Genomic DNA, 15906 nt, shown 5'->3' on the forward strand with positions numbered 1-15906 from the left:
CAAACAAGTTATATTTCAAAGAGTTCCATTGTGTGATTATTATTAGATGTTTTTTTAAATCACTTTCTTCCCCCTCCCCTTGTTATGCGCTCTGTTCTTTGTATAGCGCCATATAAATGCTTTGTATTACTATTGTTCGATTATTTCAGTGAATGACAACCCTTTGTTTCTGTTTTGGATTAAAGGTTCTGTCAATGGTGTGCGTTTCTCTGCAGGCTAAAAGCAAATAATCATTCAACATAATCCTCTGACATTTCCCTGGGCAAAAACAAGAGTTTGTAACGTGACATATTGTGCTACTCCCTCAAGATCATAGCATACATAATAGAAATTAACTTGGGCAGAGGTGAGTCTTAAAGGCACTGGACGTTATTGGTTATATTGCTCAAAACAATTGTTGGCATAAAAAATTGCACAGTAACGAGCAATTGAGAGCTGTAGATAGTATAAAACTTTGTGAGAAACGGCTCCCTCTGAAGTAATGTAGTTTTTGAGAAAGAAGTACTTTCTCACTAACATGTCTGAATTGAATTCGAGACCTCTGCTGAGGTCTCAAATTCAAGGAGTCTGAAAGCACACAACTTGTGTAACAAGGGAATTTTTTTCTTCCATTATTATCTTGCAACTTTGAAGACAAATTGAGTCCAAATTTTCACTGGTTTGTTATTTTATGCATATGTTGAGATACACCAACTGAGAAGACTATTCTTTGACAATTACCATAAGTGTCCACTGTCTTTAAGAGATTCACCTAATAGAGATCAACAGATTCCTAATGACAGGAGGAAGATTGCTCAACTGAATGATTTTTGTGAACCAGAATTCTGGGAACATTCAAGTGATTGAGGTCAAGTGTGGACCGAAGAAAATGAGGGGAGTGTACTACATCTGTAAATTGGAAAGAGCTCTAGAAGTAGGCTAGTTTTGTTGGAAGCATTTATAAGCAAGAGCAAGTTCAAACTGGATCCATTCTCTAGTCGGTAGCCAATGAAGTTCCCTGATGGGGTAATATGTGCAGCATAACGTCAAGTAGGATTTGAAACTTAAGATGGTGGAAATATGATATAGTAAAGGTTTGTGGTAACACCATTTAATGGTAATCTCTAAATGAGTTGGGGTGGTTCTGCAAAGAAACGTTGGTATCAACTCGCTGTTTCGATCAGTATGCTCTGATCGTCTTCTGGAGGCTCCAGAAGACGATCGGAGTAAAAACGTTTCTTTTCAAAACCACCCCAACTCATTCAGAGATTATCATAACATGGTGCCACCACAAACCTTTCTATACAATAGTTTAGCCAGTCTTGTTTTCATTTAGCTTTAATTGAACCTCAGTAACAAACAGCTGCAGCTTCTCCATGGCAACTTGTCATGCACCAGGTATTCTAGGGTCAAATACAAAGATACATAAATACAGCTGTGTTTCATCAGCATACAGTATAAAGTTGGTTATTCATGTTATTGTATTATGATGTTGTGTGGGAGGGTGTATGCACAGAAATATATTGCATAGGAAAAATGGGTTGCCAGCAAAACGACCATACAGTTTACATTGCTGTGATTTGGTACCTCGCTCAATTTCTGCCGTTGATTTCACCAAACTCTTCCTAACTAAGGATTAATCTTAGGACTTTGGATGAGTTAAGTTCCGTATCCAAAGGTGTAGGACGAATTGAACCCATCCTAAGTTAGGACGGGTTACTCGTCCTAACTCGAGATAGGATTAATCCTAGCGTTTCGTGAAATCGGCTGCAGGGCACCTGCACAACAAAGAATTTCACTTACAATGGAAAATCTCTCCAAGCAAAAACATGTTTGGCAAAAATGCAATCAAATTCTCGTTATTTAAATTTCCAAAGGGATGGTAGCACTATGATATTCGGTCCTTAGCATATTGAAGGAAAATTTGTTAAAAGCACGAAGGCTGACTTGCTTGTTTATGTTATTGAGTTTATAGATTTGTCAGGCTACTTAATCACAGCTTTTCTTACTTTTACATACTGGGAAATCAGACTCTATTAGGAAGAATATCAATCCCCCTTCATCTTTGGGAGCCTGGTTTGAATCCAGCCCGGCACATTACAATGTTACATACATGTATATGGATTGGGTTTTCAGTCCCTAAAGATTGGGTGGGTTTTCAGTCCCTAAAGATTGGGTGGGTTTTCAGTCCCTACAGATTGGGTGGAATTTGCCTGGATAAGTTTCTGAGTTTTCCTCCCACATCTAAACTAATAAACTGCACCAATAAAGTATCTAAACACTTACAGATGGTCAGATATATTGGAACCTCAAATAGTATGCACAAAATTAAGAAATTAGTCTGATGCACAGATTCTCCGAATTTTGATACCTCTTTTGTTGCGCTACGATATTGTTTGGCGGATTTATGGGTACTTGAGTGGCTTGAGGTTGAATTGCAAAAGTTGCAAAAACTCCTATTCAAGCAAAAGCGATGCACTGTGACAAATAAGATCAGCATTATTTTTGCCCGCCTTTTATAAATGAATTGTTTGTCGCGTTTTTGAAAATTTGATTGCGATGAACATCATCATTAATTTTCACCGATATTGACTAATCATGTTGTTGCATACTAATTCAGGTTCCGATATATCTGACCATTTGTACGTGTTTATATACTTTATTGGCGCAGTTTACTTCTCTGTCTTCTCTCCATTGGGATTTTGGCGAGTGCAGAGATGTCCACTTTTCTGGGGGTCCTTGGCTTCACAACCAGAAATAAAACATAAAATGAAATGCAAATCAAAACTTGAAAACAACAAGGGGCATGGATTAACAATTCCTTTACCTTCTTCAAACAAATAACGCAGGAAACAAACAAAATTTTGAATGACTATATAATTTTATTTCTGAATTTCCAAAATGTCCTTCAAATTATAAATTGATACAAATGAGTGAAAATTGAACACCTTAACTTATAAATCGCTGGATAAATTTCAATGATAATTCTTGAAGTGAAAAATATATTAATTGGGCAGTGTCTAGGTAAAACTCAAATTGGAAATGATCAAACCTTATCTACTGAATAATCACAATTGACCATAGACACAAGCGTCATCTTGAAAATATACAGCAATGCATCTTGGGTCAAGTTGCATGTAAAATGGATATCGTGCAGTAGTTTACAGACAAATATGCCAGGTTTGACTTGTTGTTTACAACATTGCTTCAAAAGTATTGTGCCATGATAATGTCCAGGGGTGGATTTCACAAAGGTAGTCCTAACTTAGGACTAGTCCTAGGCAATGCTAAGAGATAGGACCAGTCCTAAGTTAGGACCAGTAACTCATCCTAACTTGCCTAGGACTAGTCCTAAGTTAGGACTACATGTACCTTTGTGAAATCCACCCAAGGATGGTTTGCAAACCAATTGTTTCTAGTCATGGACTAACACATGGGCTATATATAGATTGCAAACTTTCTCAGCCTAAGACATCTGCGTTGAAAACTTTCAAAAGAATTAAACCAGGAACTACAAGAATAAGTGTTTTGTTTATACTAGTAGCAAATATGACCTGAGAGCTTAATAACAAAACATCAAAGGCACGCTATTATTGTATGAACTGTAGCTAAGTCCAACAAGTATTCTGAGTGAGGTCGTTTTTCATTGAACCCCCATGTCATTTCAAAGCTACATGAATATGTTATCTCAAATGATTGGTCCTCCAATGTGCTACTGAAACACAGCAAAAAAGTGTGGCAAATTGGGCCTTGGAAGTAAATTTGATACCAACGTAAAAAAAAAAAAAAAATCCTATAATAGTTTAACAAATTATAAAAAGATTCCGTTAAACCAAGTAAACACACACTATTCCAAGATTGTTTACTAAGAACATACCATCAAATATATTCAGAAGTTTTACACATAAATGTATGCCTTTAAATGTTACACTCATTAAGTTAAACAACAAGCAAACAATTTCACAATGGATGGCCATGTTTGGACTTTCTTCTTGAATTCAATGGAGTTGAGTTTCAACTTAAAAAACCCCCAATAATTTAACAAGAATTATAAAAAAAGAAGTTTTCAGTTTAACTCCTGCTGCATATTTAACATGCAATGCTGGCTAAGGGCGATTCACAGTGACCAAGACAACAAAACAACTTTTGAACTTTCCGGGGCACTCTGGTTGTGCCGAGCAACGTAAAAACGACACTTTCTATTGCTGGAGTTTGAATATTTGGTCTGTTGCTACTTCTACTATTCAGTTTCCACACCAATAAAGGTTTGAAACCAAGTGTGAAAATGGTGTGCAAAACTACACAAAATAATAAAACTATCTTTATGTAATCATCAATTATCAATCTTAACATTATGATCTTGGATTTGGGTTCTTCTTGTTTGGGTTAATCTGGAGGGCATGTACCCCAATCTGGAGGGCATGCATTCACAGCATAATTGGGTAGTTATCTGGGCTAAACAAAGGTACATATTTGTTGCTAATTAGCCATGTTGCAATATGGTTGACACATTATGATGACACTACTAGGTTTTGGTCTCAAAGCAAACGGTGCTCTTCTAGTGTCCACCCCATCTCAACGAGACTAATAGATGTTATATAGCGCCGCTATGGTAAGCGTATTTATACACTGTATGTCCTCAAAAATCATTACAGTAATTATGAAGTAAACTGATGGTGTACAAATGTGTCTTATGTAGATTCAAACACACATGTAAAATCTCTAACGAAATTAGGCCATTGATGTTGTTGCCAACCCCATCAATATAACAACAAATTAGGTCTAAGTATCTTTGAAAACCTACAGTGCTATTGTACTGCTCATTTAACTATGTTAATTTAAAGCGCACATTTGTTAAATATTACATTGTTAAGAAAAGAGAGAATAATAAGTCATGACAATTGCTGCGTCAACATGGAATGTCTTATATCTTCAGTATTTATATAGAGGATGAATTTGGGGGGGGGGGGGGCTTGGATAGACGTTATTTAATGCTTAATTGAATTTCTGGCACCTTTGATTTGGAAATAAAAACAAAACCCATTAGTAAAATCAATGTATCATAAGGAAGCAAATGAGATACACTAAAGATTCATTAAAGTTGCGATGCTTCACACTGCAAACAATGCTACACATGTACTCGCAAGTTTTCATTGTACAAATCTTAGGAAGTGTTATAATAATTCTGACAATATACCCACTACATCTACATACATATGGATACCACTTACCAACTGAAAAAATAAAGACCCAAAACATACATAAACAAAGTCAATTCCACCATTAAATACAATAAACATGTACTTTATACTTAAATGTTATCAGAATTTTAAATAAGAAATGTTGACAACACCATGATTTTTTTTTTACGTCAATATTATTTATTATTTATTATGCTGTAAAAAGACTTCGTTCTTGTTTCTAAAACACTGCACCAACTTTGCCCAACAGTGCGACACAATTACAACATTGAGCATGCATGATAATAGACACCCGTCAGTGTTCCCATGAATTTAGAATCCAGAAGCGCAGTTCAGGCGCAAGAAACAAAAGAAATCAGTGACATTTTGTTGTTCTAAATGTCATGAATAATCTTTTTGTCCAAAGCTCTTCCAAACCCCCTAATGCATGTCAGACTGAAATAATTGCACAATTAAGACTGCCTGATCCCACTACTACCCTAAGTTGAACATGCTGTGTAGATTTATTCCATCTTGCCATCACCACCGGTCATTCCCTTCCTCACTTGCTCAGCAGCTGCCTCCGCTGCCTTGTCCTGAGCCATCTTTTGAGCTGCATCAAGCAAACAACAATCAAATCACATGCATTCATTAGTTAAATTTAAAAGTGCAATAGTGTTTTTAATGTATATAAAATCAAAGGGGTTCAAATTGACCCTGGACCACATGCCTGAGGCCTGTGTTTCTAGCATTTGGCCACTTAACTTACAATAGGACAAGTCCATTGGTCCTGTGTTTTGTGTGAAGAAAAAAAAAGGTAATATCCCACCTCATATTTGACATAACAAATGTTAAAATGTTGACTTTGAGTACCATGCAAAGCCATGTAGAAAGATTTTCTCTCATAATGTTCTGCTCCAGAGAATTTCTTGTGGACTTTTTAAGCAAACTGGAGCACTGTGCCTGTTGGTTTGCAGGAACAGCAAGTGATAATATCTACTTTGTAGATTGTTTTTTAGTATTATAACAACTGTTCTTAATGTTTATCCACTGCCCATCAGTGCCAGTAGACTCAGGAAAATCTAGAGACTGCTCAGCCAGACCTGGAATTACCTCAAGGACACGACCTCAATCGCCCTGGGAATGTACTATGGTGTAAAACCCCTGTCAAAAGTTTCACACATTGGCCTTGCATTGCAGTGTGTTCATGAGTGTACTTGAATAATCTGCATTGTAGGATTGCAAGATACCTTCCCATCCCATCCTATTCATCACAATCAACTTAACACTGTCCTACTGCATACAAAGTAGCAATTTATAAATTCAAATAATTTTGAAGTTAATTATGAAATCAGATGCTTGTTTAACTATGGTCCTATGTAAGAATTGAAACCCAAAGTACATTGTACATGCAAGAACCAAAATGAGGATAAATAGCACCCTAGTAATACACTTGTTGTCATGATGGGGTGATGAGTCCAATAAATATAAGTACTTGTACCATTATACCCAATTTCTGAAATTGACAATATTGCCATCTTTTGTGTTAACATACATGTTGTACGTTATGTAGTTTATTAGTTGTGTAGTAATGTAGTTACATGTAAACTATTATTGTCAACTTGTCAAGGTGAAATCAGATACAGGGACTCTCCTAAAAACATCCCTCCCACAATTTGACGATGACAGACTTTTGAGATACTTTTGGCATTAGTTCAAGCAACTCATTAAAGAAGATAATGACCAATAATACCAAAGCTAGTGCAACAGTGCGCGAAATGGTTTCTTCAAATCTGTCTCCTTGATAGTTCTTCTGCCAATATAATGTACACATCAATGACACAAAAGGGTTACTGTTAACTGTATCAGTGTCACCATTTTGTGTACGCGTGGAAATAAAAGCCTTGTTTTGTTCTTGGTTCTTTTGACTTTTGAATTGAAGAAACACAAAGATACGACAATGAGCTTTGCAATTGAACAAGTTACATTACAATGTACACCTACTGTACATGTACATGTACATGTACACTAGAATAAATCCAACTTACACTGTATCCTAAATATTGTTTTTCATAAAGTGAAATACATGATGTATAAACCAAGAAAAGATTTGAATTCAGAGACCACCAAAGCTGAATGGAATCAGTGCACAACCATATCCTGCCCTGGGTAATACCAACAAGTGCAAAAGGAAAAAGAGAACCATGCCTAACTTTATGCTTTATGCAATCCCATTAAAAGAACACATTGCCTTGGATCAGACAAGTTGGTCTATAAAAAGCGTTTGTAAACGTTTGTTATAAAATACATATGATATGTTTTAAAAGTAGAATACAATGATCCACACTAATTTGCCTCGAAATTGCATGGTTTTCCTTTTACTTTGCGAACTAACACGGTCGGCCATTTATGGGAATCAAAAATTTGACTCCCATAAATGGCTGACCGTGTTAGTCGACGAGGTTAAAGGAAAACCGTGCAATTTCGAGGCATGTTTGTGTGGATCATTGTATTCTACTTTCACAACATCTTTCTAACCATATGTGATAACAAACGGCTACAAACGGTTTTCAAAGACCAACTCGACCGATCCAAGGCAATGTGTTCCTTTAACTCAGACCATTTGCATTATCAGTACATGTCAGCAGAACAGTGTTATGATCTGTCTTATGTTGTAAATGATCTGATCGAGATTAGACTTACAGTACATGTATCACAAGCTCTTTTCTGAGACTTCTGTACTGTACAAGCAGGTTAGATGGGCATGATGTGCACATATAAAATATGTTGTTGAACATTCTGTGTCAGCTTGTAAGCACATGTGTAATAAGAATGCTTGGTGGTACATTGTATAAATGTGTTTGTTCAAGGGAAGGTACACGTTTGGTAATTACTCAAAACTAATATTAACTTAAAAACTGACTTGGTAACAAACATTGGAGAGCTGTTGATAGTATAAAACATTGTGGGAAACGACTCCCTCTGAAGTAACGTAGTTTTTGAGAAAGAGGTAATTTCTCATTAAAATAATAAAAGACTTCTAGCTAGAAGTCTTTTATATTATTCTTATCTGAAAGCACACAAATTCGTCCAACAAGGGGGGGTTTGTTCTTTCATCATTTTCTCGCAACTTCGATGACGAATTGAGCCCAAATTTTCACAGGCTTGTTATTTTATGGTTATAAGTGGATACACCAAGTGAGAAGACTGGTCTTTGACAATAACCAAACGTGTACCTTCCCTTTAAACATTTTGTTTAAATTCGACAACTACATTTTGCACAGAATTGCAACATCTTATATACAAAATGCACTTTTTGCAGTCTAAAATGTTTTCAAAAGATTTTGTGAATGTCACCGCCATAATACTGGATTCAAGTAAAACTACAACCATCTGCCCTTTACCCTGCCCTGCATGCAAACAAAACACATTTAAATTAAACTGCAGCAAAATATTCTTTAATAACCAACTCAACAAGACTGGGTTAAATTTCATAAAGCTGTTAAGCTGAAAATTTAAATGGGGCACCAGTCACCACAATAATTGCTGGTAACATGTTTTTGTTGTGTTAAAGGCAGTGGACACTATTGGTAATTACTCAAAATAATTGTTAGCATAAAACCTTTCTTGGTGACGAGTAATGGGGAGAGGTTGGTGGTATAAAACATTGTGAGAAGTAATTTTCCACGAATTCGATTTTGAGACCTCAGATTTAGAACTTGAGGTCTCGAAGTCAACCATCTAAACGCACACAACTTCGTGTGACAAGGGTGTTTTTTTTCTTCCATTGCTTTCTCGAAAGTTCGATGACCGATTGAGCTCAAATTTTCATAGGTTTGTTATTTGTGACAGGCTAGTCTTTGACAATTACCGATAGTGTCCACTGCCTTTAAGCAATACAGCTAGTTTTTGTGCTTACAGGCATTATGAAATTTCGCCCAGGGCAGCTTAGCATGATTAATTGAGTACTTGCAATTAGTACATTAAATCATGTAAACGTTATGAGTAATATTACTTGCATTACTTGATTTTAAAACATGTGCAAGGTTTGTGACAGATATTAAATCAGATGCGTAATGGAAATAGACCGACCCATTAAGCTCCGCCCCATTGCCTATTGACCAATCACAACCCATTGCACAACCAAAAGTCCGACAAATAAAGGCTGACATGCATGCGCGTATGCTTGGCACGCGTGGCAGAGATGTATAGAATGGCATTGAAGAGGCTCACGTGTTCTTGCTCACACGTGCGCCGTGAGCAGAGCCTAATGAATTGGTCTATTGCCTGAACCAGTGTACTGAAATTCATGCTTTCATTTCTATACATTTGGACTCTAGTTGAACAGTCTTCTACATGTACATGTACATGAACCAGTGTACTGAAATTCATGCTTTCATTTCTATACATTTGGACTCTAGTTGAACAGTCTTCTACATGTACATGTACATGAACCAGTGTACTGAAATTCATGCTTTCATTTCTATACATTTGGACTCTAGTTGAACAGTCTTCTACATCCCACATGTACATGTGTAGAGTGTCACGGCCGAGTGGTTAAGAGCATCGAATTCAAGTTCTGGTGCTAATTCACCGGAGTGTGGGTTCGAATCCCGGTCGTGACACTTGTGTCCTTGATCAAGATACTTTACTATAATTGCTTCTCTTCACCCAGGGGTATAAATGGGTACCTGCGAGGGTAGAGGTTGATATTGTGAATGAAAAGCTTTCGGAGCGCCACGGCAGCTCGGGGCTGTATACTCCCTAATGGGAGCTGAGAAAGATTAAAGGGATGTTTATTGGCCCAATGACCAGGGAACTAATGTAAAGCGCATTGATACGGTTTATTGTGAAATGCGCTATATAAGAACTTGTTATTATTATTATTATTATTATTACATGGTTGCCAAATAACTCACACTCAACGAGTGCACAATGCTCAACTTGTTTGAAAGTCCTAAAAGTATGTTTTTATGGTTTAGCTTCTTGCCAAATCACCATAGTAAATAAGCTGTCTTCTTTTTACAAATTTTCCACAGTTCGTATGATGACATTCTTCTGGGCTAACCAAATCACTAAATCAAAGTTACCTAAAAACTACCTCTTCTCTCTGAAAGCTAGACCATCATATTGATGATGGAGAGCTAGCAATGGTACCAATTGTAAGTTACTGATTGAAAACAACTATTTGTAAAACTTTTATTAAGTTAAAATTTTTATTATTATTAAATGCAGTGGTGTGTTGTTGAGGCTAGTGTGGGTTAAGTTTGTTTGTTTGTTTGTTTGTTTGTTTTTTTGTTTGTGTTGTTGCTTTCTATCTTTTGCAGCCGGCAGTTGGCCAATTGAAAAAAGTTTCCTCTCCCAATGATGAAAGAAAACCATCAATCAAAAGGCACAATGTTATTGTTGTAAACCTCACAGCATTATTGAGAGTGTGTTAAATAGACGTCATGTTTAACATTTTCATTAACCTGAAAGTTCATAAAAAATATTGCCAACTACTGGCGATAAGCCACTTTCATTAAATCAAATTCACTAAATACAAATTTTTAAGTGAATGATGCAAAAAAAAAAGCAAGGCATCAAGATGCAAAAGAAAACTAAACAAAAACGTAAACCGAACCCCAAATTAGCAACAAAAACACAAAATGACCATCATTGATGGTACATTACCTTGGCCGACACCTTTGAACACTGTATTTACATGCAGCACACAAAAAGGCAAAATAATGGTTAGGGATGTGAAGGCAAAAGAAAAAGGTGCACATACAAACCCATTAGTTGAGCAAGCATCTACAGCATATATAACATTCAACATGATATTATTAGACAAATTCTGCTGGCAAGAAACAAATCTAACTGGGTACTAAGCGAATGATACAAGGATTGTGCTGGTACAAAAAACATGAACAAATATAGGCCTACAGCCCTACATGTCACATAAATCAGGTATCCAAAAGAAGATTTTCCTTAAGTCTTTTTAGCCAAAGTATTGAATTACAAATCAAACTAGGTCAACTGCTTCAATGTCAGTTTGTTCCATGGTTTGTTGCACTTTAAATACGCAAGTGCGCCATTCAGCAAGCAAATGTTTTGAAATATCATTGATAGCAATGGTCATTGTCTGTACATACTGATGTACATGTATTGTTGCATCAAAAAGGTCGCTCGCTGAAATGGCTTCCATTGCACATTTCACATTTCAGCCAAAATCTTGCGCAAGGCGCTCTATAATCTTTGCTTTGCATACAGGCACGTATAAGTTTCAAGAACACTGGACAAAGGACCAGTTCATTTATGAAACGGATCACTGAGATTTGTCTTTATGCTGGTGGTATAAGTCTACACATGTAGTAGAGGTGCCACATGTATAGCAGGCTTAATATACCTTCACAATTGCTGAATATTTGATTGGCTACCAAAGACTACCCAAACTTTAATGCATGGTAGCAGGCAGTTAAAGTCAATGACTGTATGACAACATGCAATTTCTCGGTTGTATGGAAAAGCTAAAAACCAGAATGTCTTGAAGAATAACTTCACAGCTCATGACAATGGAATTGGAGACAATGTGTAATTTTGATCACCATGAAACTTCTGGTCTTCAAATGTGTGCTTTGTACATTTATACAACACATTGATTGACAAACAAACAATTCAGCTATTGAGGCTAACAAAGAGTAAAATGTTAGCACAAAAGATTTATAAATATTTAAAGTACTGAGGCCTTTTTGGACACCAGGACTTCTACTCCAGCTTAGGCTCCATCTACATACACTGTACATTCATGTACATGTACTGAAAGCACTCTTTTACACTAGGCATACATATGCACATCATGTACGTAATGTCAAAGCCGATATCAGGATTTTGAAAAGGTCAAGTTGAATTTAGGTTCGACAGTTGAGCATATTCTGACATGCCTGGTGACGGTACTTTACAGAGAATCAAGACAAGCGTAGAAATGTTAGACAATAAGGTTAATACTACCAATGAGAAAATGGAACACAGCCAGCACAAGATTTACAATTTGTTTTAAGTAAGGCATGAATCCAATACTGACTCCATAAAACCTGTACGTATGTACATGAAGCCTAGTTGGCTGACAGAACGGATAAGATACACTCAAGCTTAAAATCTGAGTTAATGAAGCTATCTCTACTCTTGCCTACTCTTGTATCTTGCTGGTAATGGTTGCTGGTGGCAAATGTCATTTTATCCTAGATCCAATTTTGCTCAGAACACAGCATTTTGTCCAGCATGTCTTGTCCATATTTGACAGTCTAAAAATGTTGACCTACTTTGGGTGTTTTGGCCGATAATATGTAGGGCAGCAATCAGACTTCAACCAAATTGAACTGGTTTAAAAAAATTGTTTTTTAAAGTTATGACATTGTGCACAAGCACCATTTCCAATAAGGCCCATGATGGTCCTGTTCTCTACATGCAGTCATTTCCAATAAGGCCCATGATGGTCCTGTTCTCTATATGCAGTCATTTCCAATAAGGCCCATGATGGTCCTGTTCTCTACATGCAGTCTTTTGTTTTAAAAAATGTGCAAACTCCGTGGCCAATCCATGGACAGTCAGTATTGAATACATGCCTACGGAACCAGTTGGTTTTCAGGGAATGTAAGACATAATGGATAATTTTACCTTCGCTGAGGGTAGAGGAAGCCATCTCCCCAAGGTTATCCAGGGCCTCATCCATCTTCTTCTGATGTTTCAGGACAAACGGCTTGATGAAACGGTTGTAGATGAACTGGGAACCGTTGGAAGAGATTGGTGCCATGCACCACACCAGGAAAAGCATCTGCAAATACACCGACACACAAATGAAAATACAGAACCAGAAAATAGGATAATTGGCATCTAATTAACTTGTGACTAAGGCCAAATACCGTAATTTTCGGATTATAAACCGTGCGGCGTATAAACCGCACTTCCTCAAAATATACAAAAAAAATTTAGGTGTCGGCGTATATGCCGCGCGGCGTATAAACCGCGATCAAAATAAAAAATAAACCATGAAAAAACTAACCTCAAACACGGAAGTAAAGTACGCAAACCTGCCGCGTTACAGGTGATTTTTTTATCTCACACTATCAGTCCTGAGTTATATTTTTTTCCATCAACAACCTTTTTCAAGAATTTGCGATTTGATGATCGGTTGTGTTGACCATTTGTTTGAAAACTTCTTTGGCAACAAACTCTCCGTGAATCAAAGATCGGCCGACAACGCACACCGAGATATAGTTGAACTTTGCCCTGCATCGCATCGCCCTCTGTTGACAAAAGTTGTTCACGTTTGATTAGACTGGGCCCCGAGCCTCAAAGCGTGGGTCAAACGTTCAAGCTCCCCGTTGTACAATGGGCAGCCGCTCTACTCGATCCGTCCGAAGTCTAGCCAAGATTTCATGAATGGAACTATCACCGGCCAATCAACAACGGCCAATCATCAAACGGCCAATCACCACATGCGTGAACACATAGGGGCCGTGCTTGTTTGCGTCCTCTTTGTGGCGATGTGCAGTGACAGGCGGGCGGCACATCAGTCACTCCAGTCAGTCTTGTATAGTTGCCGCAATGTGGGAGTTGCGTCGTAATTAAAGTTGAAATGTATTGAAGTTTACACTATTGATCGTAATTGAAATGATCTATTATAGGATAGCATTATTTTTGTAAGCTGGCAGCACCCCCTTTGCGGGACCACATAATTGTTTGTGTTGGATAATTATTGATGAAGTTACAACTGAAAATACGTTTATTATTGTGATACTGAAAAAATCCAATAACAATTTAAAAAATTGACAAAGTTAAATCCTACTTTATTTGTAGGTAAGTGAGTTCATGTTGCAATAAAAACTAACTTCAGACAGTGCGTGGACCATCGTTTTAACATAGGATTCGTCTGCAGAAGCAGTGAGTGATAAAGAAACAGTGCAAAGATTTATATCCAAGGAATCCTTTGCCTTCCGTTTTGTTTTTAAAATAGAAAATAGACAAAACCAAAACCAAACAGTCCTTTTCAGGGCTACCACAACACAAACGAGAGTATTGTCTATGAGTGTTGTTTCTGTTTACAATGTATATAGGAACATTTTTTAAACATGCAAAATTCCTTTATAAAATATAAAAGAAATAAAAATGGGGACGGCTAAAGTTTTTCCCTCACTTTTATTGTATAGCAGTGGTAATGAAACAAAATGCGCTACCTTATTGTTTGCGTAATCACAAGGACAGGGGATTCACTTTTATTAAACATCGGAGTAGACGGGAAATAAGGTTGAAATGGGTCTTTCAATAAGGGAATTAAAGAAAAGTGGTTGGCCGGTGTTTCTCCCTCCCTTTTATTATTGTAGTCCCACAACGAGGATCCACAACAGATATTGCAACGACGGACGGGCGGACGGACGTAGCATGTGTGTGGAGTAATGTATCCTGCAGCGTGCACATTAAGCACATGTACACACATGCGAGTTCGTAAAGCTAGCAATCTGTTAATTGCGCTGCTCAATCTCGAGATTGCACAACAGATGTTGGTGGCACCGTATTGAGCGATGTTCGCCGACGGGTTGCGCTACGCCCTCGCATTTGCGCCGCCTGGAAATAAAATTCCCAATGTTACTGGACTCAACAATCAGGGCAGGTTGAACACGTTTTGTTTGATCCCCCCGGAGCGGCATAGTTCTTTGCGTACGTCCATTCACCATTCTGCTGTTGCGTTGTGCGTGGTTGAGCTGAAGAAACCGCTGGCTGACACGAGTGTAGCCTGGATGTCTGACGTCAGTATATAAAGATCGTGGGATAAATAGACAGGGGACGAGTCTATTTCGCTGAGACACGAGTATAGACCTTTCTTTTGTTGATCAACAAACCGCCTTGGTTGGCATGGTCGGCCGAATGTTAGTAAAACACTAAATCGTAAAAACAGATGTTTTAACAAAATTCAACATTTTCTGCAAACTTTCAATTAAATAAAGTACTTCTCATAATTAGTTGTTTTGTTTTAAACAAAATCGACAAATTTGGTTACATTGTTACAAAAAATAGCGATCTTTTCTTGATTTGCACTTATGGCTTTCCATAGTTTTCCAATCTGGGTTGGCAAAAACTCAGGCTGTGACGTTGCAAAAGAAAGGTCTATAGCTTGAATGTCTGACGTCAGCATGTAGAGATCGCTAGGATAAATAGACGGGCACCAGTCTAGTCTAACCCGAGTTGCGCTGAGAGGGGGAGCTGAGGGCGGTTGATAAACGTTTTACAAAGGAAACATGGAATACAATTGTGGTGGGATTTTCAACAGGATTTTGTCATCACACAGGCAGGTTTTTGTTCTCGTTTAAGAAAAAAAAACATTAATTAGAATATTTTACAAACGATCTTTCTTTTAAAAAATGCCGTTTTTTCTCTTAAATATTTATACGTCGGCTTACAAGCCGCCCGGAGAATAAACCGCAGGAGTTCAAAAAAATGTCAAAATCAACATATAAACCGCGGTTTATAATCCGAAAATTACGGTAACAAAAAACACCAGTTGATTGTCCGGATTTTTCAAAAAAGAGGAGGATGAGGGCCTTACTATTTACTATTTACTTTTTTTTTTTTCAAGATGGCCGCTAAGTATTTCAAATCAAACAGCCCACCAATTCTTCAGTTTGAATCAACCGCAAACTTATTTATACCTATTAGTTGCATGAGGACCTGTGTTAACACTAACACTTACAAGGTCTGATAACACTAAAAA

At 37.3% G+C, this 15906-nt stretch overlaps 1 protein-coding gene across 2 annotated transcripts in view; it reads right to left on the minus strand.

Annotated features, from left to right (window-relative positions):
- Window positions 1–3355: 3355 nt before the first annotated feature.
- Window positions 3356–15906, minus strand: part of LOC117295416 (receptor expression-enhancing protein 5-like) — a 32566-nt gene continuing 20015 nt past the window's right edge. For both annotated transcript variants that reach the window (XM_033778063.1, XM_033778064.1), the window contains exons 4-5: window positions 12816–12972; window positions 3356–5772 (exon numbers count right to left, since the gene is read on the minus strand). In XM_033778063.1, the coding sequence (XP_033633954.1) occupies window positions 5684–5772; window positions 12816–12972 (246 nt within the window). In that variant the 3' untranslated portion in view covers window positions 3356–5683. The remainder of the gene's footprint in view (window positions 5773–12815; window positions 12973–15906) is intronic.

The sequence above is a fragment of the Asterias rubens genome, chromosome 10 (assembly GCF_902459465.1).
Source record: "Asterias rubens chromosome 10, eAstRub1.3, whole genome shotgun sequence".
Lineage (NCBI taxonomy): Eukaryota > Metazoa > Echinodermata > Asteroidea > Forcipulatida > Asteriidae > Asterias > Asterias rubens.